The 24782-nt window shown below is 40.9% G+C and overlaps 1 protein-coding gene across 18 annotated transcripts in view; it reads left to right on the top strand.

Annotated features, from left to right (window-relative positions):
• The window catches only part of plecb (plectin b), a 129372-nt gene that overhangs the window by 46449 nt on the left and 58141 nt on the right, over positions 1–24782 (top strand). For 5 of the 18 annotated variants that reach the window (XM_008431953.2, XM_008431955.2, XM_008431952.2 and 2 more), the window contains exon 1: positions 17943–21402. The exons of 9 other annotated variants lie outside the window; for them this stretch is intronic. In XM_008431953.2, coding sequence (XP_008430175.1) covers positions 18180–21402 — 3223 coding nt within the window. In that variant the 5' untranslated portion in view covers positions 17943–18179. Of the gene's footprint in view, positions 1–10393; positions 10479–17942; positions 21403–24782 lie in introns of those variants that run through there. 4 more of the 18 variants (XM_008431972.2, XM_008431970.2, XM_008431958.2 and 1 more) reach the window with 3 other exon arrangements.

Below are 24782 nucleotides of genomic sequence, written 5' to 3'. Positions count from 1 at the left end.
TTTCTTTTTTTGTCATAGTACCCCCAAGAATTTAAAACTACTTTCACCCCTGGTTGGAAGGTTTTCCCAGTTTGTCTTGGGAAAAACAAGGACATTGAATCTGCACTGGTATCCTGACGACAAATCATTTTATCTTTCTTGTCAGGTTTTATCTAATTCTTTTCATTTGATTGGACAGCATGAAAAACATCCATTCTACTTTAGTAGCTCTAATCTAGATCAGAGCTAGAAATTTGCTCTAATCTAGAGCTCTAATTTCTAATCTAGAGCTAATGTGAATTAGCCTAAATGCCAAAAAACAGAAAGATTAATCACTGTTGATTGAAAGATTTCTGGAATGCACAGATGATAAAGCCCTGGCAGATTTGGAATTTCTTATTGGAAAAACACAGACTAACCATCTAGCAGAATTTCTCAGTACAGTTTTTTACTTACTCTAGAAAACGTTTTGAGAACATTTACAACATTTGTAATGAGATTGTAATCCTTTTTTTTTTTTTTTGCTGCAAGTTATGAAAATTACATCTAAAATGATCCAAATTAAATGCATCAAAGTCTTTAACCTTAATCTTTTTTTAATGTTGCCGTTCTCACCACAACGTGACGATTATTTCATGTAATGTAAAGGATCAGAGCTGCTATAAATATTCTCCATAAACACATGGACAGTGACGGTCAGCTGTTGAAACACAAGCCACACATTAGATCCTACTTTAGAGGGCGATACGTTGCGGATCGCTCGCGTCATGAGGTGATGATTTAACGCAGAGCCGGCTGTTGATTGGTCACCGCTGCTCGTGTTCTGCTCAAACACACGGAAACCTTCACCGCTCCTGTGGGGAGGTCCGGCACGGTTTGAGGTGCCATGTGGGTGTTAAAGGTTGGGGTTCAGAGGGCGTGACCTCAAAATAGGGAACAGCTGTAAATCCTTTTATCTGCAATGGTCACATTACTATGGAGGTCTGCAGAGTTTTGCAGAGTTAGTTAAGTCATTCCCAAAAGCCTCACACAACAAATGAATGAAGCGACTTCTATCACACGCTTCCATTAAATTGCAATAGCGACATGAACAACTGCAATGTTGACAGAGAAGTATCACTTTATTATCTCTTTAGGGAAATTTTCCTTGCAGGAAGGTGAGAAGAAAAAAAAACACAAACAGAAACAAACGCTACGAAATATTAGTACAAATATAACTGAAACAGCCAGAATGACAAAATCAGAGCCGATTGCATTTTAAATGGCCTGGCTAAGGAAAGTTTGTCTATCTTTTGGTTCTTGATTTGAGTGTTTCCTAAGACAGAAGAAATAACACATTTAATGGTTACCCTAAATGGATAGTTCAAGATTTTTAAATTGAGGTTCAGTTCAGACTTTGTATGGTAATAAAATATTCAGCTTGTTGTATAGTTTGATCATTTGTGCAGTATAAAAAAAGGAATGCGGAGAGACAGGGCAATGGGAGGATTTAATTTATTTAGGAAAGTTAATAATCACACACAATTCCTTCACTCACACAAAATGAGTAAAGAAAATGTGCATTACAAAAATTCAGTGGGAATAAATAGCATTCTATGGGACAGAAGTCATTGGGAATCTTCCTGGGGTTTGTCCATGTTCTTAAGTAATATCAGTTTCCTCCAATTTTGCTATAATCTACTCATTTTAATCCACAGGAAAAACTATATATATATATATATATATATATATATATATTTAAAAAAGCCTTCACTTCGATCCTTTGCCTTTATATTTTAACGAACTCATTATTTTTAAAAAGACAAATTCATCTTACTAAAATCTGTTTTATTGAGAGCCATCTTAACTCGTTGTGAGTCATTAAAGAGGCCTAAAAAGATTTTATGTTTGGTGCATTTTGCCCAAACCTCTAAATCATTTCCAGCCAACGATTCAAAAATATTTGCTAACTTGCCGTCTCTCCAGTAGATGGCGATGCTAATCTGTAAAGTGGAGCCTCGTTCTCAGCCTCCTGCCTTCAGCATTTTCCACCAACTCTTCATTAAACATGATTTACTAGGCGGCCAAACCACTTTCCTTGAAGGCTGAACAATGATTTTATCATTCGACTCTTTTTTTTCTCACGATGTCTGTAAGAAGACGGCATGCCAAAACTTGTTATTTTCATTAGTGACTCATTAGGCTTATTTATTTATTTATTTATTTAAATTGGGCTTATTAGTGACATAACCCTTATAAAGTTTAACCTCAAGTTGTTTTGCTGCTGTGATGCTCATCATCTCACTCCTGCTTATCGCTCCTTTTAGATAACGCTAAATAATCTTGATTTATTGTCATGTTGTTATATAAAGTAGAGCAGTTCATATTTTTATTGACTCTTATGTGTGCTATGCTTTGTGTTTTTCAGGTGAGTGCCCTATAATTTCTTGTCCTGTTCATATTTGGAGCCGTTGCTGCCTGAGGACAGCGGGGAACGGCTGACGAACAAGTACGCTAATCAAGTTAGCCGAATGCCACAACGCACACGGCATATCCAAACACTTCAATGTTAAGACAAGTAAAAAATAAATAAATAAATAAATAAAATAACACATACCTGAAGCATGGATTTGATGGCCTTGCTGTGAGTTTCGGACAGATTTTAAGCTGCAACAAATAAATGACTCACTCCCCGGAGGAATCAAGTTAAGATTTGCCCTCACAGGCAATCCCTCTCATCTGAGATACATCTGGAATGTTTTTACACCCGGCACGGAGGAACCGTGGTGGGGGTTGAGGGCCCCCGGGGGGCGAATCGCTGGCCCCTCTCGTTCTAGAACAGTCGCCCCGCATCCTGTGATTTGTTGCTTCTTTGGCTGGCGCACCTCGAGGCATGTCGTGAAACGGATGACTGGGTTGCAGCCTGACAGAAAAACACCACCTGCTTCAGGATGTTTTATTTGCTTGCCGCTCAGTGGATGTAAAATTGCTTGACATGGTGTGTTGAATGGGTAAATACTTGCGTAGACGCGTTGGGCAATAATGCATGCTTAATTGCTCTGAAGTTTTACCCACTGAGGGGAGAAAAAAATAAATAAATCCAGTGTGTGCATAATGTGCATTTCAGTAATCGGTACGTTTCTGTTCGTAACGTTCTGCTGCAGAACGGATCTTGGTCTCCTCTGGCCTGGCAACAGGTCACAATGTACCAGATCATGTTTCTTCACCGGAGGGAGAGAGAGGTTGAACAGTTAGACTGGACACACCCTGAGCGAAGGCTTTGGCAAAGCTACAAAGGGAAGCAGCTGAATGCTAACAGGTGATCCAACTGGTTTTTGTTTTCAGGGAGCTGCTAGCATTACATTTCTTTGATACCTGAGTATAACTAATTCATCTGCAGCCCACAGAGTTCTGGGAGGCTACATTTACTGCCCAATAGTACTACATACAGTGTGCTATAATCGAAAAATATTTTATTTTTCCTAGTTTTCCAACTAATCAAACATTTGATATATGTCAATGAAGCATAAATTAAGCTTCTACTTTTATCTGGACTGAACACACTTATAGCATGCATAGTAATGATCAATTTCTTCAATATTAATTGCTTCAAATTAAAAAAAACAAAAAAACAAAGTAAACTTGCAGTTAATCAAAATTGTTCATAATATCCTCTACAGATTTAGGTTTAGACCAAAAGTTTGTTTCTGATAAGTTATTAGGCAGCAATCTCTTTAAATAAATAAATAAATAAATAGAAATATATATCAAAAATGTAGAAAAACATCTAGGTAGAATTAAAAGATTACTTTAAGCAAGAGGTGTCCAAACGTTTTGCCACATGGACCTAAATTGATAAGTTGAAAGTACTTGCAGGCCAAACATATGTAAATAATTGCATCCAATTTTTGTTAGTTGTTTTTCTCTGTAGAAAAGGAATGTCATTCACTGCAGATCTAAAGCTTAATACAAAAAATGTTACACATTTTACACAACAAATCCAATTAAAAACTGGATTAACTTTCTTTACTACAAAAAATGTATTAAAGAAATGGATTAACTTTCTTTACTACAAAAAATGTTACACATTTTTTATACTAAAGGTAATCTAGTTTTTAATTTCTTTTAGGCTTGATTGAACAATTTCTTCTGTTTATAAGAAACAGATTTGGGTCACTTTCTTTCAAAACACTTTCTTTATTTAGCCAAGTTTAATAAATCAAATAGAAGCTGACTGAGGTGCAACAAAGTAGACATGGTTCTACTTGTTATAAAAGCTTCATTATAAAAATGAAGCTTTTATAACGGTGTCCTTCAGTCAAGGCATTTTATTACAATGCATAACATCATTGTAATAAAATGATGTTATGCACCCTGGTTAAAAATTAAAAAAAAAGTTGCTATTTGCTTCAACCATCCTGGGATGGGTTGAATTGGTGAAAAATGTTTAATTTCGCAGGGGCTGCACAAAATCACTCCAAAGTTAGGTTGACTTCCTTTGTGTTCGTCAAAAATATCCATATAAATAATTCCCTTAAACAGAACACATTTTGTTTATCCTGGGCTTCTATGTTTGAGTTAGTTTTAGGCAGTTGTGCCCAGAAATTTCAATGACTGATTGAAGTTTGGTTTCTCTTACACCCGAATCCAACAACGACATAAAGGCACTACATTTTTTCACTCATGTAATAAATGTTTTATAGAATCTAATAAGTCCAGCATCCTCCAGTCAAGGTTTAAACAGTCAATATATTGTGGCTTTTATGCTTGTCTGATTCCAAAGCAGCCTAGAAACCTTCCCTGTACATTTGCTTTCATAAGGAGAGGAAAGTTTTCATGAATCCCAAATTGTGCTGTAGAGAATCAGATCACAGTATAACTGCACCAAAACCTTTGAGCTATTATCTTGATGCTTTTGCTGGTTGTGCTACACACTCTGCTCTGTTGTCCCAACATGGGTTACACATCCGGAAAGACAATTCATTAGCAGAAATAGTTTTCTTGACGTTGTAAAAGTCTGGGTTTTTGGCACTTGGACACGCTGTTGGCAATAGTTGAGCTCACCACATTGTTCCCAGTTGGAGACCTCCTCCTTGTTGGTTTGTTCCAACAGTGAAGGAAAAAGGAAATGTGGCTTGTTTTTGCTGCTGTTCTGCCTTTTAAACGCTGAATCTTTAGCTGTAGGTATAACAAAGAAAAAGACAGGAAATGCTGCCACGCAGAAGGAAAGTCGAATAGCATCGCCTGCAGGAATGAGGACACACGGACTTCTGTGGGTGGGGTTGGGATCCTACTCCTAAGCTGCTTTTATCCAATAAAAGTAGCTGTTTACTTTGCACTGTAGGGTTTAGGTTAGGAGGGTATTATTGCTTCCAGTGTATTGTACTTTGAGCATGTGATTAAACGATCATTACGTGCGTGAGCTTTGTTTCTTAGACCTTGGCCTTAGAGAGATTCACATGAGAAAAAAAAAACAATTATGTCATGAAATCAATTTTTACATTTTATAAGTAAAGATACACCAATGGTAGATTTTGTGGTTTTTCTAAAGTCTGGACCTACTGATGCTGACTTTTAGTTTCCTAAGTTTTCTCTTAGGAAACTGGTACTTCCTAAGAGAAGTTCCAGTTTCTCTTAGGAACCAAGTATGACCACAAATTACTATTTCTCTATTTTCTCTATAGATCAGTAATGTAACTTTCTAAGTAACAAAATATTGCCATTAAAAAAACACAAAAACAAGAATTTTCTCATAAAAAACAGCTGTTCCCCCCCCATGAGTAAAATCAACGATGATTTGGGACTTACACACAGGATGCATTTTTTTGCAAATTTAACTGAAAGAAATATAGGATTCTTCATTGGAAAAGTAGATTTTAACTCGGTATGTTTCGCACACCTCAAAGTATCTACAATAATCATAGTAATATAATAATACATAGAACTCCACATTGTCATGTAGCATTAAAATTTTTCCTCAAGATTTATTCAAAATAAAAAAAAAACTTCTATTTTCAATTGAATATTTGAGAAAAACAGTCAGATGTTCTGCAACGTGTTAGAATCAGTCTTTTTGTTTAATGTTGCCGTACACAGAGCTTTGTAAAGCCTACTAGTTGAGATCAATTTATTTTTATTATTACTTTTGTTAGGACCAGAGGTGATGTTCCACAATGTGAAGGAAAGTGCAGGCAGTGTTGTACCACTATTCAATAAAGCAGAACAAAACAAAGAAAAAAGGATTTAAGCTACTGAAGTGACATTTAAATGGTTCCCAGTGTAGCACTTGGTAATGTATATTGCTAAAACTGTCTGAAACATTGCCTAACTGTGTTAATAATCATTGCTCTGTTGTAAAGTTCCAGTTTTATCGTGTAATGTAGTTCTACCATCACACTGATAGGTGGCAGTAGCGCTCCATCGGATGTGAGAGAAGTGTGAGAAACCACACCCGTCCGCGCTAAAATCCACAAATACTTAAGATCCAATCAAAACGCACTGTTAGCTACATATTTTAATAGTTCAGTCATAAAATATATCTTAACATTCATAAATACAAGACACAACGGGGCGGTTTTTCCCACAAAAACGTAACTTGGAGTTCTGGTCCACAGAAAAATCTCTGAATTGGTGAATTTATAAATTTAATAAAACAATACAGTGACTTGCATGGTTAGTTTAACTTAGCCTGTGTTCTCTGCTGAATTAGCGTCACCGACTGCTAAATGCAGCAAGTTTCATGACGTAAGTTAATTCAGCTGCTGGTTTTAAAGACTTTGCAGTGACGTGTTCAACGTGTTTTATTTGCCTAAATCTCCTCTACTGTTAAAAAGTAGCAGCCTTAACAAACCGTTTGTATCCTTCTGCATAGGAGCGTTTATGTCACGGCAACCTGCTACATCTGATGTGTTTACGGTTCAGGAAAAAAAAAAAAAAAATCAGATTTTAAGTTTCCGACGGCCAATCACCGATCAAGTCAGGTGTTAAATCTCTCAGGTCTGTCCATCGAGTTGTGTGCCTTTCCATCTCTGATTGTTGATAACATTCCATCGCTGCTCCTTGTGTCTCTCTGCCCTGTTTTTGTTTGGGTACCAGGCTATAAAATATCTTCTCCTTAGCATCCACTACATGAAACGGCATGCCGGGTGCGTTTCTACTCTGCAAATTATAGTCCTGCTGCCGCGGCATGAAATAACTACAACATTCCCGAGGCCTTGCTTGAGAACATCTTGCGAAAGTGAGCAAAGGCTTTGCGCAAGCAGTCATATTATCATCACTCATCGCTGCACATGGCCTGTTGCATTGATTTCTCTCGGCAGATAAACCGTGTGAATTGAAAACTGTCTGTTTCTGCCGGTGCCTCGCGGCGACCTCACCTCCGGGTGGCGGAATGACCAAATTTCAAGGAGCGATCGTTCCCCGCTTCTTCGTCAGTTTACCTGAAAACCTAACCCTTACCTCATGTTTTTCTTAGCCTTTGTAATTTTTTTCTCCAAATACATCGATTAGAACTTAAACTTAAGAAGTTAACTGACCCTTGTTTTTTTTTTCTGCTGTAGTTTTTTTTTTTTTTTTTACTTTTTTTTCACTAGAGTCACAAGAACTCTCTCATGGTTGGTTTAACACAGAAATAGCTCATTTGTGGAAGACACGGATGATGGTGGTGAGTCACGTCACGGCTGTCTGTAGCTCGACTCCAGAGCTGTGGGAGAAAGGCCCTTTTCTCTGCTTACTCATTTAGTTACTTTACTGTATTTTTTTATTTTTTTTTGGACAGCAGTTTTCAGTCAGTTTTTCTGTTTCGCTCCGAGGACAGAAATAATGTCCTCGGATCAGATCATCCTCACCAGAACTGGGAGGGTTTTCTGGGAGTGAGTACAGTAAATCTAACCTCCTGGTGAGGATGTGTGGGATCTTAACTTTAGTCCGAGCAAACAACGCACCTGCGTTCTGTCTAATTAGCTGCTCATCAGGATCTTTGTCTAAAATTAAAGCCCAGCAGCCTCTTCAGGTTACAACACAGATGTCCACAAATGTGGCGCAGCGTCTCAAAGCCGGCAGTCTGGATGTTGTATCGGGTTTTTGTTGTTTGATTGCCGGTTGCCACTGGCAGCAGAAACGGCGCACATGCTCTGCACGGCCCTCAGTCGTGGACGGCAGGGCATATTATTTGCCTAACCTGCGGGCTGTGTCGCTACAGCAACCAAAGTATGACCGCTCCCAAGTGTAATTGCAGATGATGACTCATAGAGACAACTATTTAAGAACTTCCCTTTTCACACACACACACACAAAAAAGAAGAAAAAAAAACAAAGCATAGTTTGAATGTGTTTTAGTTGCACAGATGTGTTGGTTTCTGTGTTTCTGATTGGCACAGAGGGGCCGGCCCATGTTGGCAGCTGCTGGCAGAGCGGGCACACCCTGCAGCCATTTTACACCTTCCTCACTACCCAGAGTGAAGCTCCATTTTGTAAGGGCCAGTCTCTGTTTATATTTAAATATGATTTACATGGAATTATCCTTTGGGGAGGATTCATATCCTTTCAGATTTTTTTTCTAAGTACAATTGTTTCAGTAGACTCATCAGGAATATAGTCCAGATGAGTCTCGTTTTTCCAGATGACTTCAGTGCAATGTGTTTGGCTTTGGGCAGAAACACATTACAACCCAGAGTCACTTTTACCGTCTGTCCAGACAATTGAAACTCATTTAGAGACGCAAATGTTGGAGTTTTTCTTCTTTTTTTTTTTTTTTGACAAGACAGCTTATAGATTAATGTCTATTATTGGAAACTGTCGTTTATTTCTATTTTTAGGATTTAAAATGAAGATAAAGATAAAATTTAGCCCAAAAAAAAAAGGATGGAATGTTTTTTCAGTGGGACAGAACATTATGTGATAAACTTTAGAAAAGCACATAGAGTCCAGCCTAATGATGAGAAAATCTATGATGGCATATTAGGTCTAGGAAGTACCATTTTTTCTTTTTAATCTATACATTAACAAGGAGATTTCTGAGCATGAAAATTTGAGATGAATTAAAAACCTACCTTCGTTACTAAACATAACATTTAAAAAGTCAGCTGTCTTTTTTTCCTTCAGGGTTCACGTGCCCCTGGTGGCTCCAGAGCCCCTGACTTAGGGAGAAAGTTCCTTAAATAAAAGGGCTTTGCTTTGATCGTTTTTTTCAAGTTCCAACCATTAATATCAAACTATTATTAATGGCGACAATTTTCATCACTTTCACAATTTGCTCTAAGGAACTGAATATGAATTTGGCAGAATTGTGACTCATCTTGTGCAACCGTTCGGATGCCATATGCTTGAGTAACACCAACCGGTGAATATTTATAAAGGAAAATGATACATGGTTTACATTTGGATATGAAATATGAGCAACACAATTGCAAACCTACTACCCTGTTGCTCACCCAGTGACAACCGGGTGCTGGCACCAGGCTCAAAGTTGGGGTGAAAGAAAATATATATTAACTGGAAAATTATAATAGGTTGTACAGTACGGGCAAATAAAAATAATGATTAAAAATTGCATATTCAGATTAATAGAGCAAATTAGTCATTTTAGAGGAAAAAAATGTGCAAGAGTTTCTAGTTGTATCTATCACATAAAATTCTCATAAAATGCATTTAGGTTTGTGGTTGCAGCACGGAGCTCTAAATGTTACCTGAAGGCACCAGGACTCACTCTGCTGTAGGTTGTTTGCAAAGTGATGACGTCTCTACCAAAGATCTGCAATTGGAGTTTTCATCAGCGTTGTTTATACCTGACTCCAATTTTAAATGAACTCAGTGGTTTTTTTTTTTAACTTAGCAGAACGCTTAATTACCCCCCATAAACCTGAGGAATGAGAAAACAACAAACAAGGCCTAGAGCTGCTGATGGTTGTACGTTCCAGTTCCTCAGTGCTGCACTGAGGCCTTTGCTTCTTTGTTTTACTTTCTCTCTATCTCTATTTGGTGCCTTTGTTCTACTTCTCCTCCATTGTACACTCTTCCTCTCAATCTCCCAGTCTGAAATCTTGCTCCGTCTTTCGTGAACAAAGAGTCCAATGTGTGGCGCCCAGTGGCCGGTGCCAGAGCGAAGCGTGGGTTCCTTCAGATGCATGGGGACGCGGAGCGGGGTATCCAGGGCAGCAGAAAGGATGTGGTCCGTCCCGGCATGGGCCTCAGATTTATGGCGTGGATGTTCGTCTGAGTTTATAGGGACAGAGATGAAAAGATTCTCTTGTTCTTTCTCTCTCTTTTTTTTTCTCAAAAACACCCTTTCTCCCTCCTCACCCTGAAAACAACTCCCTTCTACTGCACATTTTTGCCCCGTCTGTGTGAGCATCCATTGGACGGGCGAGCGGGGGTCTCACTAGCGTGAACAGAAGCAGCAGTTAGCAGTGTGGTGAAAAAGTTGCAGAGGTGCTTTTTTTTGTTGCAGAAAATGTCAGTTCAAAGCTGGTGGGAGAGCGGAGATCCACTGGGAGATCGGTTCTGGCTCAGCCCTAAGAAAGGTAAGCGAATGGAAGTGAGCAATTCTCAGGATTGGTCACGCAGAAGGGGCGTGGTCTTTCATTTATTTATTTTATTTTTGCAAGCGATAATTTTCATTTCTTTCACAATTTGCTCTCTAAGGAACCGAATATGAATTTGGCAGAATTGTGACTCATCTTGTGCAACCGCACTGCAATCCTCTTGACTTCCAAATGGCGCAAGGCGTCTCTCTCTCTCTGTCTCTCTCTCTCTCTCTTTCTTTCTTTCCCTCGCCAAGCCCCGATCCCTCAGCGCCGTTTCAGCCCGAGCCGACGTGCGGCTCTCTCGCAGAAAAGGTCAAGAGAGAGAGAACACAAGAGCTGGTTTGGATTTTCTGTCCGGATCCAACTGCTGGAACTTGTTTACAGCACAAAGTGTTATTGTATTCACCAGTTGTTTGTGGAATTTACCACCGAGGTCTGACTTCAATTACGCTCATGTTAAAATGGAAAGGGGGGAGAAAAAAGATATTTGGCTTTTGTGCAATATTCCGGAGGAAAGACTGTAAGTGCTGGATAATGGCTTTAAATAGTGGAAGGGTGGAAGATTTCCGTTTGTGCTGACTCTCAGCCTTTACTTTAACTCCCAGCAGGTGGGCTGCAGTCCAGCTTTAAGGGCTGCTGGGAGTTTTGCATGGTTAAGTACACCTGGACACTTCAGCAGTCAGTGACACTAAGTAGGAACGAGACTTGGCAAACCTTGACTTTTCAAGCTTTTTTTTTTTTTTTTTGTGACGGAATTTCTTTCCACTCTAGAAAAGGAGAGTCATTGTGATCCATGTCTTGTAGCACCAGGAGTTAACAGAGCAGTGAAGAAAGTATTCCCACCCTCCTTGTCCACCTGACGGGGCTGTTTCTGCTTTGTCACTCTTCAAAATTTCCAATCAAATTCGATATCAAATAATGAATTTCCTTGATTAGAAGCTTCTAAACCAACTTGCTTTCAATACCTAACCCGATCAAAATAGTTTTAACTCGACCACAATGGTGAATTTCAAGGCCTCAGTGGCATGTGTAAAAGCTTCTCGGTGGAGTTTAATTGCAAACTTTGAGTAGGCCACCCAAAAGACTTTCTTTCTTTTTTTTCTTCTTTTTAAAGGTTTTGGTGTGTTTCTAAGATTTGGTCTGTCGGCTATTCCAAGTGTGCTTGAGCTAATTTGAGCAGCGGCATGATCTCGTTCAGAACTTTCTCCTACAGATCAGATTTAATGGCTCCATCAGACATTTTTCCAAGGTTTCTTTTTTGCCAATGTTTTTTATTCGTTGTTGAAACATGACACGCTGACCTTCACTGAAGAAAATGACACCTGCACCACAGATGTTTTCCTCCGTTCTTTTTTCACCCCCTGGACGATCCACTGATGCAACATGTCACAGGGTTGTTCCATGTTTTCTGAGTTTTTGCTGTAACTGTACAGTACAGAAGTCAATGACTTCACCTATTCTTGCATTTCTTTTGAGTTTTTAAAATTTGCTTCATGCTGTCCGATTGGTTCAGCTTAGTGACTGTTTTAGGTCTGAGTTTGCATTAGGAACACAAATAAAAAAAAGGCAGAATGCTGAACTTGCTTTTATTCTCCGCTCATACAGCAATCACTTCTTCTTCTTCTGACGTCAGTTTCAGCTTCATGTTACAAAAGCTGAAGCTTAATCCTTTCCACATACAACGCCACATTGCCATTTTTTGCCCCTTTTCTCAGTAGCAACGGTTACACGAACATTTCTTCGGGAGAAAACGCTTGTCTTGCTCCAAAGTTGCACTGAAAACATTCAAGTAACTAAAGGTATTTATGAGACAAGTAAAGCCTAGCTTGGCAGAACCGCAAGAGCAGTTCCTTCAGTGGTTTGATTGATTTCAGAATGTTTAGCAGCAGAGCAAGGCTTCCTCTGGCGTTTTTAGCTTTCCGTTTTCATCTCAACCTTCCAAGAGTTGATTATTTCTTCTTGCAACAGACTGAGAAATGCCAAAGACACCTCTTTCACCGCCTACTGTCAGACAGTGCTGCTTTGTTTGGAGCCGTACCACAGTTAACCCCGCTTCTAACGATTTACAGTTGCGTTTAGAGAGCTTTATTTTTCTCTTCTGGTCATAATTCTTCTGCCTGTTCATAGCACGTAAACATCTCTAAAGCCAAAATTTATGCTAGCAGGATCTGGGTCTTCTGCCAACCATGTGCTGCCCAAATGGCTGTGACTGTGCAGACTCTTGCTTGCCAACCGACAGTCATGTAGAGAGATAGTAGGAGATTTTAGGCTAACTGGATAGATCAATGCAATTATCCCAAGGGTAGATAAAGAGGTCAGTCTATAGCAGAAGCTAATGCTTTATTCTTCTAGTGTTTCAAAGGCTAACATCTCTCCCTGTTAAATTCTTATCCTGGCGTCATGCACACCTGTTCGGACATAGGTTAATGTTTTGAAGTTGGGATGAATGCTTTGTGTTGTCTCTGTGACGATCCTACAATAGTTAGGTCATAGATTTGTAATAGTGTTGTGCAAAAGTAGTCATATCCTTTACACTGTTTCATATTTTGTAAAAAATGAGTCAGATAAACTCAATCTATTTTCACATGATTTGATGTGATAGACCAACAGAAATGAGCATGTAATTGTGAAGTGCAGCAACATTGATGCAGGGTTTTAAATAAGTGCCATGTGCATTTGTATTCAGTTCTTCAATTTAGCTGCAGAATGTAACTTTTGTATAAAAAAAAAGTTTTTTTTGTTGTTTTTTTTTTTACATATTTGTTGAAACTGTCACTACATCACGACAGTATGGTATGAGAGATATGATCTCAGAAAAAAACCTTAGCTCCTCTGTTGTCTCCCAGTGCTTTCAGTACTAGAAACGGTCCATCAGAGGCAGAAGTGTCAAGCACAATCTTGTGGTGTTTTCTTGTATGCTGCAGCTACCATAGCCAGTTTTGAATGCTAAAGCTAGTTAGCATAGCCACAATAATAGCAGATAAATGGTTTTCCTGTTATGGTAAATTGTTTCTCCCCCATTAGCATATTTAGCAGCGAGTACATGAGGTTGATGGACAGCGCTGAGACTTTTCACAGCCACTCTCATAGTCACAAGTTCTTCACCCAAATCAAATAATTTTAAATGTTATGAAAATGATTCTGACTACTGCTGGGTTGTTTCTATTTGAAGTATATTTTTGATCTGTTACCTCAAGGAAACGCCTCGTTGTGATTTTTAACTGACTTTTTCTGGGCACCCGTTAAAGAAATGCCTCAAAATGTCACTTCCTATGTCAGCTTACATGAGTTTTTGCTGAAATATAAATGGCCTTCCTGACTTAAAATACATTTCCTTACAAGGATCCCCAAGTTTAGCACATTCACGCATCAGTTCTGTCTGGGGCAACACCTGTCCCATTGGGGGAGGGGTCACGTGCCTCACCAGTCCCACTCTTAGGACAGGCTCCTTAAATTAGAATAGGCTTTTCATCTGGATGAAAAGTGAACGCGTGCACATTGCAGAAGCATTCATCACCTCAACAGAAATGCAAGTCATGATTTTTAGACATCTGTTCATGTTCATGTCTTGACCAACTCAGTTATAACCAAATGTTGATGATTAAACTATCCTAGCCAACTTACAAATAGCTAGCTGATGGAAGTAGAACAGAAAAGTCATTCTCCAGAATCAGTTTAAGAGATAAAAAAAAGTTATCATCTCTGTTTATAAGGTATGAATATGTTTTGAGTGAAACCACCTGTACTACAAGTTCTTTGATATTGATGAAATTCCTGTGAAAACAGTTACATGTTCTGAAATCTTTATCTTCCTTATGGCTAAACATAACCATAAATGTGTTAGGTTGTTGTTGTTGGGTAAACCACATTACTGAAAGTAGTTCAATGAAGTTTTTTGTTGTGAGGCGTATTTGCTGAGCTTTACTTTTTTAGTGGTATGCCTTGGGTCTGATATCAGGAGGGACGACACACCATTGAACACCCCAAGCAGCGGGCCTTTACTTTGGGCAATTTGCCATCTTCAAGAAGGTGGTGGTGACAAGTCTATTCTGGGACATGGGGAGGTCTGAATCCGCAGAGCCAGACTCCTAACTGGGAAGTTGCTCAGATAAGCCATTGTCCTTTTATCTGTTCAGTCAATTACGTCATGTTTCTTTCAGTTTTGCGTTTGTTGCTGTAATACTTGTTTATGATGTATAATGTAATAGTTATGCTTATCTTGTATAATGTAATAACTAAGCCAGCCTGAACAGATTAAAACAGATACAGAAAAGAAGTGGACAGATAATGACATCTGAACCTACATTGTACCTAGATTTTACTGATCTGTTTGACATTGACAGTCTTAATGGATGTTGAGATTTCTTCTTAACCAATCACTTTAGATAATTTCACCTTAAACTTGCTCCCAACTATTGCAGCTAACCAAAGAGTTGGCGGAACAAAGACCAGAATTAATCCGCAGTGGTATTTTCTTTTAATTCTGTCTATGCGACACAGTTTGATGGAAACTGTGTCGGGGCTTTTTAGCTGTAGTAATGGTTATATAATGAACGCTGTACTCGGTGTCATAAAATGGTTCTGTCGTACCCAGATAGACACTAAACAGCCTCAGGTTGTTGTAAATCTTCAGACGAGCTGGCCTTATCCCACGCCCATCAGCCTTCAAAATGTCACCCAGCAATGTAAAGCCATGAAAGATGTGTAAGAGGAACAGAATGTTGTGCCTACAATGAATCAGCCATCATTCCACAATGTTAAGCACACCAAGGCATATGTCTAAATATCTCCCACAACTAAAGAAGCTACCATAGGCTGAAGTTCAATGGCAGAGACAGACAGGATGTGTGTACTGCACTTGTCCATGACAGGGTTCCTTTAGTGTTTATGTCTCAAATTTACAATGCCAGTAGGTCACACAGACCTCTTTCATCATTTTAATGTCCAAAAATCAGTTGACCAACATTTTACACACGGGACAAGAAGCCCTGTGTGTAAAATGTCCAAACACACTCACAGTAATGGACTGTATATAACAGTAAACAGCAGATAATTAAGCAAAATTGGTTTGTTTACAATATTTGGGCATGGCAATATGAAGGCCTTACAGGGATATTATAGGAAATAAATAAATATTTTTTCTTGTGCGAACCAAATAGTTTCACATGCACATCAGACAGCATCTTGTGCGCAGTAGATACTATCTGCTATGCACAAGATGTGTGGTGCACACCAGAAAATATCTGATATGCACGAGAAAGTGTTTTTTTCTTTTTTCTTTCCCTCAACATCCCTTTAGATGCTCCTTAAGGGGATGCCCACAGTGTACAAAATTACTGCATGCATTGTAAATAAAAAAAACCGACCTAGCAAAACAACATCTTCACTATCTTGCCACTGGAATGAGGGTGGATGAATGGGGACAAAAATAACACAAACCAGTTATAAATTGCATGCATAATCAGTTTTCTGTTACACAGAATTCCAACTTTGATTTCTTTCCAGATTAGTTCATCTATTAAATCAGAGAGCTCAGCCCCTTACAATGGATGCCACTGTATCATTAAAATATGAAAGTCTCAAAGTTCACACATCATCTAGTTTTGCATTAACAACCAGGTAGATATTAAGCAGTTTTGTGCACAGCATGCCAGAGGACTTTACAATCAAATAACCGACTTTACCGCTCAGCGACGTGCCGAAATAAAGTTTGAAATCTTTAACAAGCCCGTCTATGATTAAATTGAATGTCATAACCTGTCACCTACTCAACCTCTTCTTCACTGTCAGGTCAGGCCATCTCTGTCTGACAAGTCGGTGAGGAAATTCTTGTTTCGCAATGTCAGAATGTCTTTCTGGTCTAATAAGCACACCTGAGAATTCCTGTCTTCATCTACTCCTCCCATTCTTTTGTAGTTTTGCCTTTACATGCATATTATGAAAAAATAAATCATATCTGCTGTAGGTGGATTGTTTTTGGATGTGGCCTAAGGCATCAMCTCTGAGTCTGACTCAAAAGCATGTCAGGCAACCTAATAGCGTCAAATAGATTGTTTTTATAAGAAAAAAGGATTTAAACTAACTTATGATAACTGAAAGTGTGTTCAGCTGTCTGTTGGTTCTGTGCTGTAGACTGGAGAGAGAGAAAAACGTATCTCCCTCTGACTTGGCCCGCTTTATTTGACTGTTGCCATGGTAAGCAAAAGGCAAAACAGTGTTTGGATGTGTAATGGAGGGGTTTCCAAAAAAACAGCAGGAGGAACTGCATTATTGCTTTGTCTCTCATTCACCGCCACTATAATTTTACTACCAGATCACTGTGTTGGTGTCCAGTGCCGTCTGCTTACAGTAAATCCCCGTCTTCTCCATGCGAATGAACACGAGCTGCTCCGCTCCGAGCCAGCAGTTGTCAGCTACCCTTCCAGTTTTTCTGGCTGGGGGGACGGGACACTTTCTCTGACACACAGAGAGACGAACAGGAGACAGATGTACAGAGGAGAAACGGGATCTTGGGGATGGAAATCGGATATCTGGTTCCAGGCGGAGCAGGAGAAGGCATCGCTATAATGCGCAGCTCTTTATTTAGTTTCGAGAAAGAAAAAAAAAACTGGTTTACAAGTAGATGCTCTAAAGTTAGCGGTTTGAAGCAGAGACACAACTTTAGGCTGCTTTACAGGCTGTTGCATCAGTTTAATGCTGAGCTTTAGGAAATACCGTGTGCTGCTTCTTATGGGGACCTGGACCCCCTCAACACACACACACCTATAGATAGAAGTACACTGTTAGTCATCTAGGCAAACTTAGTTTTTGAATCATTGCATACCTCGTCCTTATAAAACACACATTTACAGATGTACGCCTCATTTGTCTGTTTATTTAAAGAAGCCACACCTTAAACTTTGTGTGTGGAAACCATGTAGTGTTACCTGATGTGGAAATGTGTAACGCATGTGTGTGTGCATCCAATCGACCCAGGAGGGTCATCTTGTTTTATCCTCACTATCTCTCTGACACATTCGCCGGACGGTCGTATGAGACAGCAGCGGGCGTGTGTGTGTGTGCATGTGTGTGTGTCAGCTGGCTAGAGGTGTGCATGTGTGCGCTGAATCGGAGGCGTGTTTTCCTCTGTGGGTGGGTTTCTCTCTGTGAAAGTCAGAACAGCAGAACATGTGCTTGTGCACACTTTTTTAGACGTGCTTTGCTGCACTCGTTTGACTCTAAATCGTTCTTGATTTATTTGGAGACAACTTTCCCCCCCCTGCTTTTTTTGTTTTGTTTGTTTTAGTGAGAATCTTTTTCCTTGCCCACTTTTTTTTCTTCTTCTAAGAATAAGAAGGTAGGTGGAGTCAGACTGCGAAGTGCGCTTCACTCCCTCCCTCGCTCAAACGCGCTGCCTTTCTTCCATTCTGTCATTGCCCTCTCGGCAGAACTGAGACTGTCCATGCCCGGCCATTCTAAGTGAAGAGGGGACAGCACACTTTTTGACTTTTTTTGAAAAAGAGGAATTTTCTATTTTTTCACAAATAAAGGATCAGCAAGCCCACGAGGAAGAGACAGTAAGAAAACTAATGCTTTCATCTTTCAACTTACTTTAAATTCAGTTGAGAAGCACATGACAGCTGGTTTTTCCACTGGATTCTTTACTACAAGTGATTGACTTTTTTTTCTGTTATTATATTTCAACTGACTTAAAGCACAATGGTTGCTGGAATGCTGATGCCGATGCATGAACTAAAAGCCATCTATGAAGTATTATTTCGAGATGGCGTTATGGTGGCCAAAAAGGACAAAAGGCCTCAGATTAAGCACCCGGAAGTACGAGACGTGACCAATCTCCAAGTTATCCGTGCTATGGGCTCTCTGAAATCTAGAGGTTATGTACGGGAAACATTTGCTTGGAGACATTTCTACTGGTACCTGACCAACGATGGCATTGTTTACCTGCGTGACTACCTCCACTTGCCCGCTGAGATTATTCCAGCTTCTTTGCAGAGGGTTAGAAAACCAGCTGCTACTCTGGCCGTTGCTCGTCGCGCTGCGCAAGTCCAGTCTGTGCAAGGCCCTACATCCTACGTTCCCAAGCCAGGTCGTAGGGACGAGGCTGAGAGCCAAGAAGCATTAGCTGAACGCCGAGGCTACCGCTATAAAACGATGGATCCAGGAGAACGAGGGAATTACACCGATAGGACCCCTAGGTTCAGGGGCCGTCCACTTACTGAGGAACCAGTGAGGCCAAAGTCGTCACTGGAGGCTAGGGACCAGCATCAGCCTCTCTACAGGAGAGGAGCCAGCTTCAACAGCGAATCAGTCAAAGAGGTGGAAAGCACCAAAAGATTCACTCATCAGGGGCCTAATGTGAGAAGTGAAAGGCAGGTAGTGTCACAGGAGAGAAGAGTGTTGGATGCTCAGAAGATGAACTCCAGTCCTGTTCCACTTCAAACAGCAGCTATGATGCAGGATGAGTCCCAGGTCTCTCTGATCTCCTCCTCAGTGGCCTTACCATTAGCTGTAACTGCAGCCGGTGTGGCTGCAGGTGCAACACCGTCAAAGATGGCAGTTAGCTCGTCTGCTGCTCAGAAAAGTGTCAAAATTACAAATGTTGCAAAACGGGAGGTTTCTTCTTTGAAATTCACTGAGGAGATCAGTCCGTCGGTAGCCGAGCTTCCGAGTGGGGACGCCAAAGAAGACGAAGCAAAACCGGCTGATGTCACGGTACAAGAATTGCCAATGCCCAAACCGGTTCTTACAACGGAATGCGCTCATGAAACTTCCAAAGTTTATTCTGGCTCTGTCACCTCTGGAAACATTAGGCCGGTTGATGCTGATCCTAAAAAGCAAGAGAAAGAGGAAGTTATTGATGAGTCAGTTAAGGCAACTGAAAAAAAGACCCAACCCCTGGTGAAACCTGAAGCAGGCGGTAATATCAAAGAGAAAACTGCCAAAGTCAACAAGAAGACCACCAAAACCAATAAGGCTAACCAGACCAGCAGCCCATCATGGACCACTGATGAAGCAGATGTTATCCCCAAGATCACAGTGACTCAAGAACCCATCCAGGCAGAAGTAAGTTCACCAGTTCTCACTGCAAAGCCTAACACTAAGGAGCTCCCTCCTAAAAGGGCACAGGTAGCAGAAACCTCATCACAGGAAGTTAACACTACTCCCAAAACTGCACCTGCTTCAGCATCTCAGACAAAACAGGAAGATCCACAACTGATCCAAAAGAACTATGTTGCAACAGAGATGATCGTTAAACAAAAGGAAAGTAATCTAACAGCGATGCCACATGTCAAAAAGGATGAAACGGTGTCGTCACCAGAGGCCTCTAAAGTTTTAGGGCAGGACCTTAAAGTGCAACAGGTCATCCATTCATCTCTCTCCACTTGGAAGGATGCTGCAACAGAGGAGGGTAAAGATACTAAACAAGCAGATGAAGGGATCCCCAAATCCAAGAAAAAGAAAAAGAAGTCTCCAGGTGAGATTTCCAAGATCACTGTTGAACAGGATCAACCTCAGTTAAAGGCAAAGGAGAAAATGTCAGAAAACGACTCCCAGGAAGTGAAGGTAGAAACCTTCCATAAGAAAACAGTAATTACCTCTGAGCTCCTAACTGTGTCTACCTCTGTAAAGACAGAAGGGGAAGCCAAAACAGACAGTGACCGTAAAAAAGCTGACGATCAGCAAAAGAAGGAAACATTTACAAAAGCTAAGATGAAGTCAGATGATGTCCCACCTGCAGCAGCTCCTGCAGCTGTTCAAGCAAAAGATAAACCTGAGGAAATCACTGTCACTGCCACCACTCAGGAACAAATGTCTCCCAAATTACAGGCTGCAGCCCCTGACATGGGCCCAGAAAACTCTCAGGAAATAACCGTTTCCAATGTGGAAACAGTGACTGTGCAGAAAGTGAGTCAGGTTGAGCTCATGCGAGAGAGCGCGAAACTTGAGGAAAAAATACCAGCGGACCAGTCAGACTCTGAGAAAGTAACTGCTGAGGCTACATCCCAACAGAGCACAGAGAAAGTTGCAGACAAGCAGCCAAAGGGGAAGAAAAAAGGGAAAAAACAGGTTAAGGTGTCACAAGAGGAAGAAACCATAAACACAAAGTCTGTCCCTACGACTGAAGGAGAAACACTGACATCCATAACAACACTGCCTAGGGATAGCCCGGCTGTGGCCTTTGAAATGACAGGAACTAAAGTTTCTTCAAAGATGACTCCTGAAAGAATGTGCAGTGAGGAAGTCGGGCAGGCAGCAGCTGTGCTCTCTGAGGCCCCAACAGACAAAGGGGAGGTGGAGCCAACGCAGCCCTCTGCAGAAAAAACCAAGCGGGAGGTTCCGAAAGCAAAAACATCTTCCAGTGCGAGGAAAGCACCCGCACCCGAAGATTTAGCGTCAGCTGAGGCACAGGCCAGCCCTCTCTCCAGGCAAGAAGAGCCTCCCAGAGTTGCACAACATTCAGCCAGGCAGGCAGCAGAGTGCAGCACACGGGAAAGGCTTTCTGTCTCGGAGGCCTCAGAGCACGAAGAAGAGAAGAAGAGGGACTTGTCGGAGGACACACCCTCTGCCACTGCCACACCCGCGGCCCAGCCTGACCAGCCTCACCTGGGGGACACCAATAGAGCCGACACAGACGAGGCCAATATGAGGAAGAAAATAGTAGTGGTGGAGGAGATAGTTGAGGTGAAGCAAATCGTTAGCCCTGAGGCGACCGGGCAGCAGTCACCTCCCCCACCTGTGAAGAGGGCAGAGGAGGAGGAAGACGAGGAGCTGGACCTAGATGTTCTGGAGGAAATTGCCCTAGAGCGAGCTCTCTTGGCCGAGGTTGCAAGGGTCAAGGTGCAAGGGGCTTCACCTGACGCCGACTGGGACCACTCACTGGCGGAGCCAGAGGAAAAGACATGGCCCAACTTCTTTGAAGGTTTGTTTGAATGCATGTCAACTGACCTACTTCCTGCACTGTCCTAATCTGTCTGCGCACGTCATGGAGGGTTTTTTTTGCAGTTAGGAATCCCACCTTTCTTTTTTGACATGTGGGAGGTCTTAGTTAAGGTTTTTTGATGACAGCTCTGTTGCTGCTTCAAGCAAACACAATTTACAGTTTTCTTTCCTCGTTTATAGTAGGGAGGAAAAAAAACCTACTTCTCAGTCTCCATTATTTGCATACCGTTTATCTTGGAGTTTCATGTTGTGGATTCTTATCCTGGATGTGGAGACGGTCTCCTTTTAGGAATTGTTTCAGCATGTGGGTGTGAGGAGACCGTTGACATGTGGCTGTGATTTAGCCATGTGTGCTGAGACAGATCAGGAATTAGCTGCGTTGTGGTTGCCGTCGTGTTGAAACTGTCAGTTGCAAGACAACTTTTAGATGCGAATGCTTCAAATTTTATGTTTATTGCTTCATTAGCTAATTCTGCAGGTCATGTCTTCCTGCATAGAACCGGAGAATACTACGCTGCTAAAACAATTACACTTTCTTTGGGTGGGGACTCCCTGTCTGATAAATACTCTGTTAAGGCATGTTTATGTTTAAGATGAATAATCTCCAGGGACATCTCTGGGCATTTGCCAAAATGGATTATGCAGAAGTGTCGTCAGTCCAACAAGGTGGGGCTGTTTGCTGAGATTCAGCCTCACCACTTCTCTGCAGACATTGGTGTGTGTGAGTTAAAACCCATCTGAACTCCAGGAAGGTGTGGCTCTCTTCTGGGAGCTGTGCTCCAGTAATGCTGTACTTTTGGCTCTGGGTTACATTCCCTTCTTGTGTTTTTTTTCTTTTTACTTTCTTTCTTTATCCAGTCTGTCACTTATTAGAGATAAGTGCATCTCTTGAATACTGTTCTGTAATGGTATAGCAGGGGTATGGGAGTTATGTTGGTAATGTGATAAGACCATTGTGTGCTCTCTGCCCTTGGTGTGGAAATGAAAGTTGCAAAACCTCCCCGATCAGGTGCCACACAGTGCTGTCATTTGCAGAACTGAAACGTACATTATGAAATAAGCTATGAAACATGAACATGTAACATAATTTTATATTTCACGTAGTTTAGAAGTGGAAAAAGCTGGTGTTTTCCATCATTTGTGTTTTTTGTTTTTTTTCTTAAACTTTTACACGAGATAAAGGGAGGAGTTGCCTGGGCGTTGTCTGCTATGGGTGTGAAAGACTGAGGAAGTTGGAAAAGGTTTGTTCGCAGCTCCAAGGGTGTGTTTGTTTGGATCCACACGTGACGGCGGATCTGTTTTCAATTAGCTGCCTGGCTTCTTGATTTGATCTGGTTACTCACAAGGAAATCGAGTTCAAGAGACTTTGTAGCTCACACACACAAACGTACATCTCATCTTAAGCACATTATGTCACTTCAGAAACTACAAATGCCTCTGGTGCGCACCAACAACTGATGCCAAACATTTTATTTCACCTTTGACTTTTGAGGTTTGTTTGTGATATGAACACAGCAGTGCATTGCTGACATCTGCTGTCCGTGCATCGTCTGCACTGACCAAATGCTCTGACTGCAGTCAGGCCAATTTTTTTATCAATTGAAGGAAAACTTAAATTGATAGACCAACCTCGGTTTCTCTAATTTAGATGTTTTTATGAGTACTCATGAGGGTTTATTACTACCCTTTTAGTTTTATTAATGTTTTAGCAATTACCTAGAGTCTTATATTTATGTACAGCGCTAGCTATAGCTTTAAATTCCAGAGAAATTTACTGCTGTGAATTAAATTGCCAACCCAGTGGAGCTGACAAAAGCCTAACCCTTTAACCCCTACATTTTCCTCTCTTTTTTTTTCAGGCATCTTCACTTTCCAAATGTTAGTCTTTCCTTTTCTGTTTCTTTGTATCAGTGAAGTGAATACCGAGGAAGGTGAAACATATTTTAATAAATATGACTTATGATGGAAAGGAATTTGTTGAGATGAAACACTCGAAGCCAGTTTGTGCTTCGCCTCCAGGGAAGCCTTTGATATCTGCTTGTGGTCCATTCCATTCTCCTGCAGAATGCAAAAGCTGCAGTGTGTGATCAAATAAAAATGTTACAGTTTTGGTCTGACTGGACATGCTTGGGGGAGCGTAGGCGGAGGAGGGCAGCTTGAACTTCACCCACACATAGCACCAGAGGCAATTAAACTAAATCACATCCCAGACATGCCACTGAGGTCCTCCCGTGTTTTTATCCCGGACATTCTGCCCACTGCGTACATTATGTGATTGAAATGAACAGCTACAGTGTGCTGCAGCTCTGTGCCTCTCATTATAGTGCCGTGCCATTTTTTTTTTTTTTTTTTTTTTTTATGGTGTGACTCACGCTGGCTGGAGCTGGGAGTTTGACCTTTTTCAGCAAAACGGTTAAAACTGAAGGACACAATGAAGGCGTTAACGCTCCCTGTCTAAAGGAGGGACTTTGTTGGGATTAAGTTGCGTGAAATCTCCTGTTGCTGCTCCTGCCACAGGCCAGCAGTAATGTTTTGCCCAAACACACCAAGCGACCTTAAGGGACCTGCCATATCTTTTACTGATGTTAAATCACTCCCAGTATTTTATCGTGAGTAGGGGTACATTGCGCTCCACATTTCATGAACTTGTGATACACCGTGCATTTTTACAATGAAATAGTAACGTGAGTCGCAGGTTAAAAAAACAACAACAGTGAATTGTGAAAATACAAGCACAGCCACTTCATCGTTTTTTTTTTTTTTTTTTTTTTTTTACTGAATTTGTTTCCAATTCCAATTTTTCTACAAATCTGCCGTAGCTGCGTAACAGTTAACCTACCGTAGGCCAACCCCTAGAAACAGTGATCGATAACATGTGGAATATATTAAGGGTTTGGTCTGGATAGTTGTGGCATTAGTCATTTCCCAGGGAACTTGTCGGGCCTTATAGAAGATGATGACTAACACTATTTCAGATCTGTGAGAAATCTTAGAGGCTGCTTCAGCACGCATTGCAAAAGTATTCATAACCACAAACTAGTCTATTTAGGATGTGAAGACGATCTTAGGTGGATCTGCAAAGGGTTTTATTTTGTCCACATGTATCTGGCGTTTTGGAGAAATTGTCGTTTTTGAACAGAAAACAGAGTGGATACATTTCGGTTTCGTGTTTCCGTGTGTAAAAAAAATGCAAGTTTTTTTTTTTTTAGAAACGATGATGACGAAGCTCTCTCACTCTTTTTTTCTCTCTTTAGCCCACACGCACGGTTAAAAAAGATGGCGGCTTTCTGTGTTTGGTGTTTTTCGAGTCGTTCTGCAGCGCCACCAATTGGCATGGAGTTCCCACTACTGCGTTGTCAG

This window comes from Poecilia reticulata, linkage group LG16, assembly GCF_000633615.1.
Source record: "Poecilia reticulata strain Guanapo linkage group LG16, Guppy_female_1.0+MT, whole genome shotgun sequence".
NCBI lineage: Eukaryota > Metazoa > Chordata > Actinopteri > Cyprinodontiformes > Poeciliidae > Poecilia > Poecilia reticulata.
Note: the sequence above shows the minus strand (reverse complement) of the source record. Positions and strands in the feature narration are given on the sequence as shown.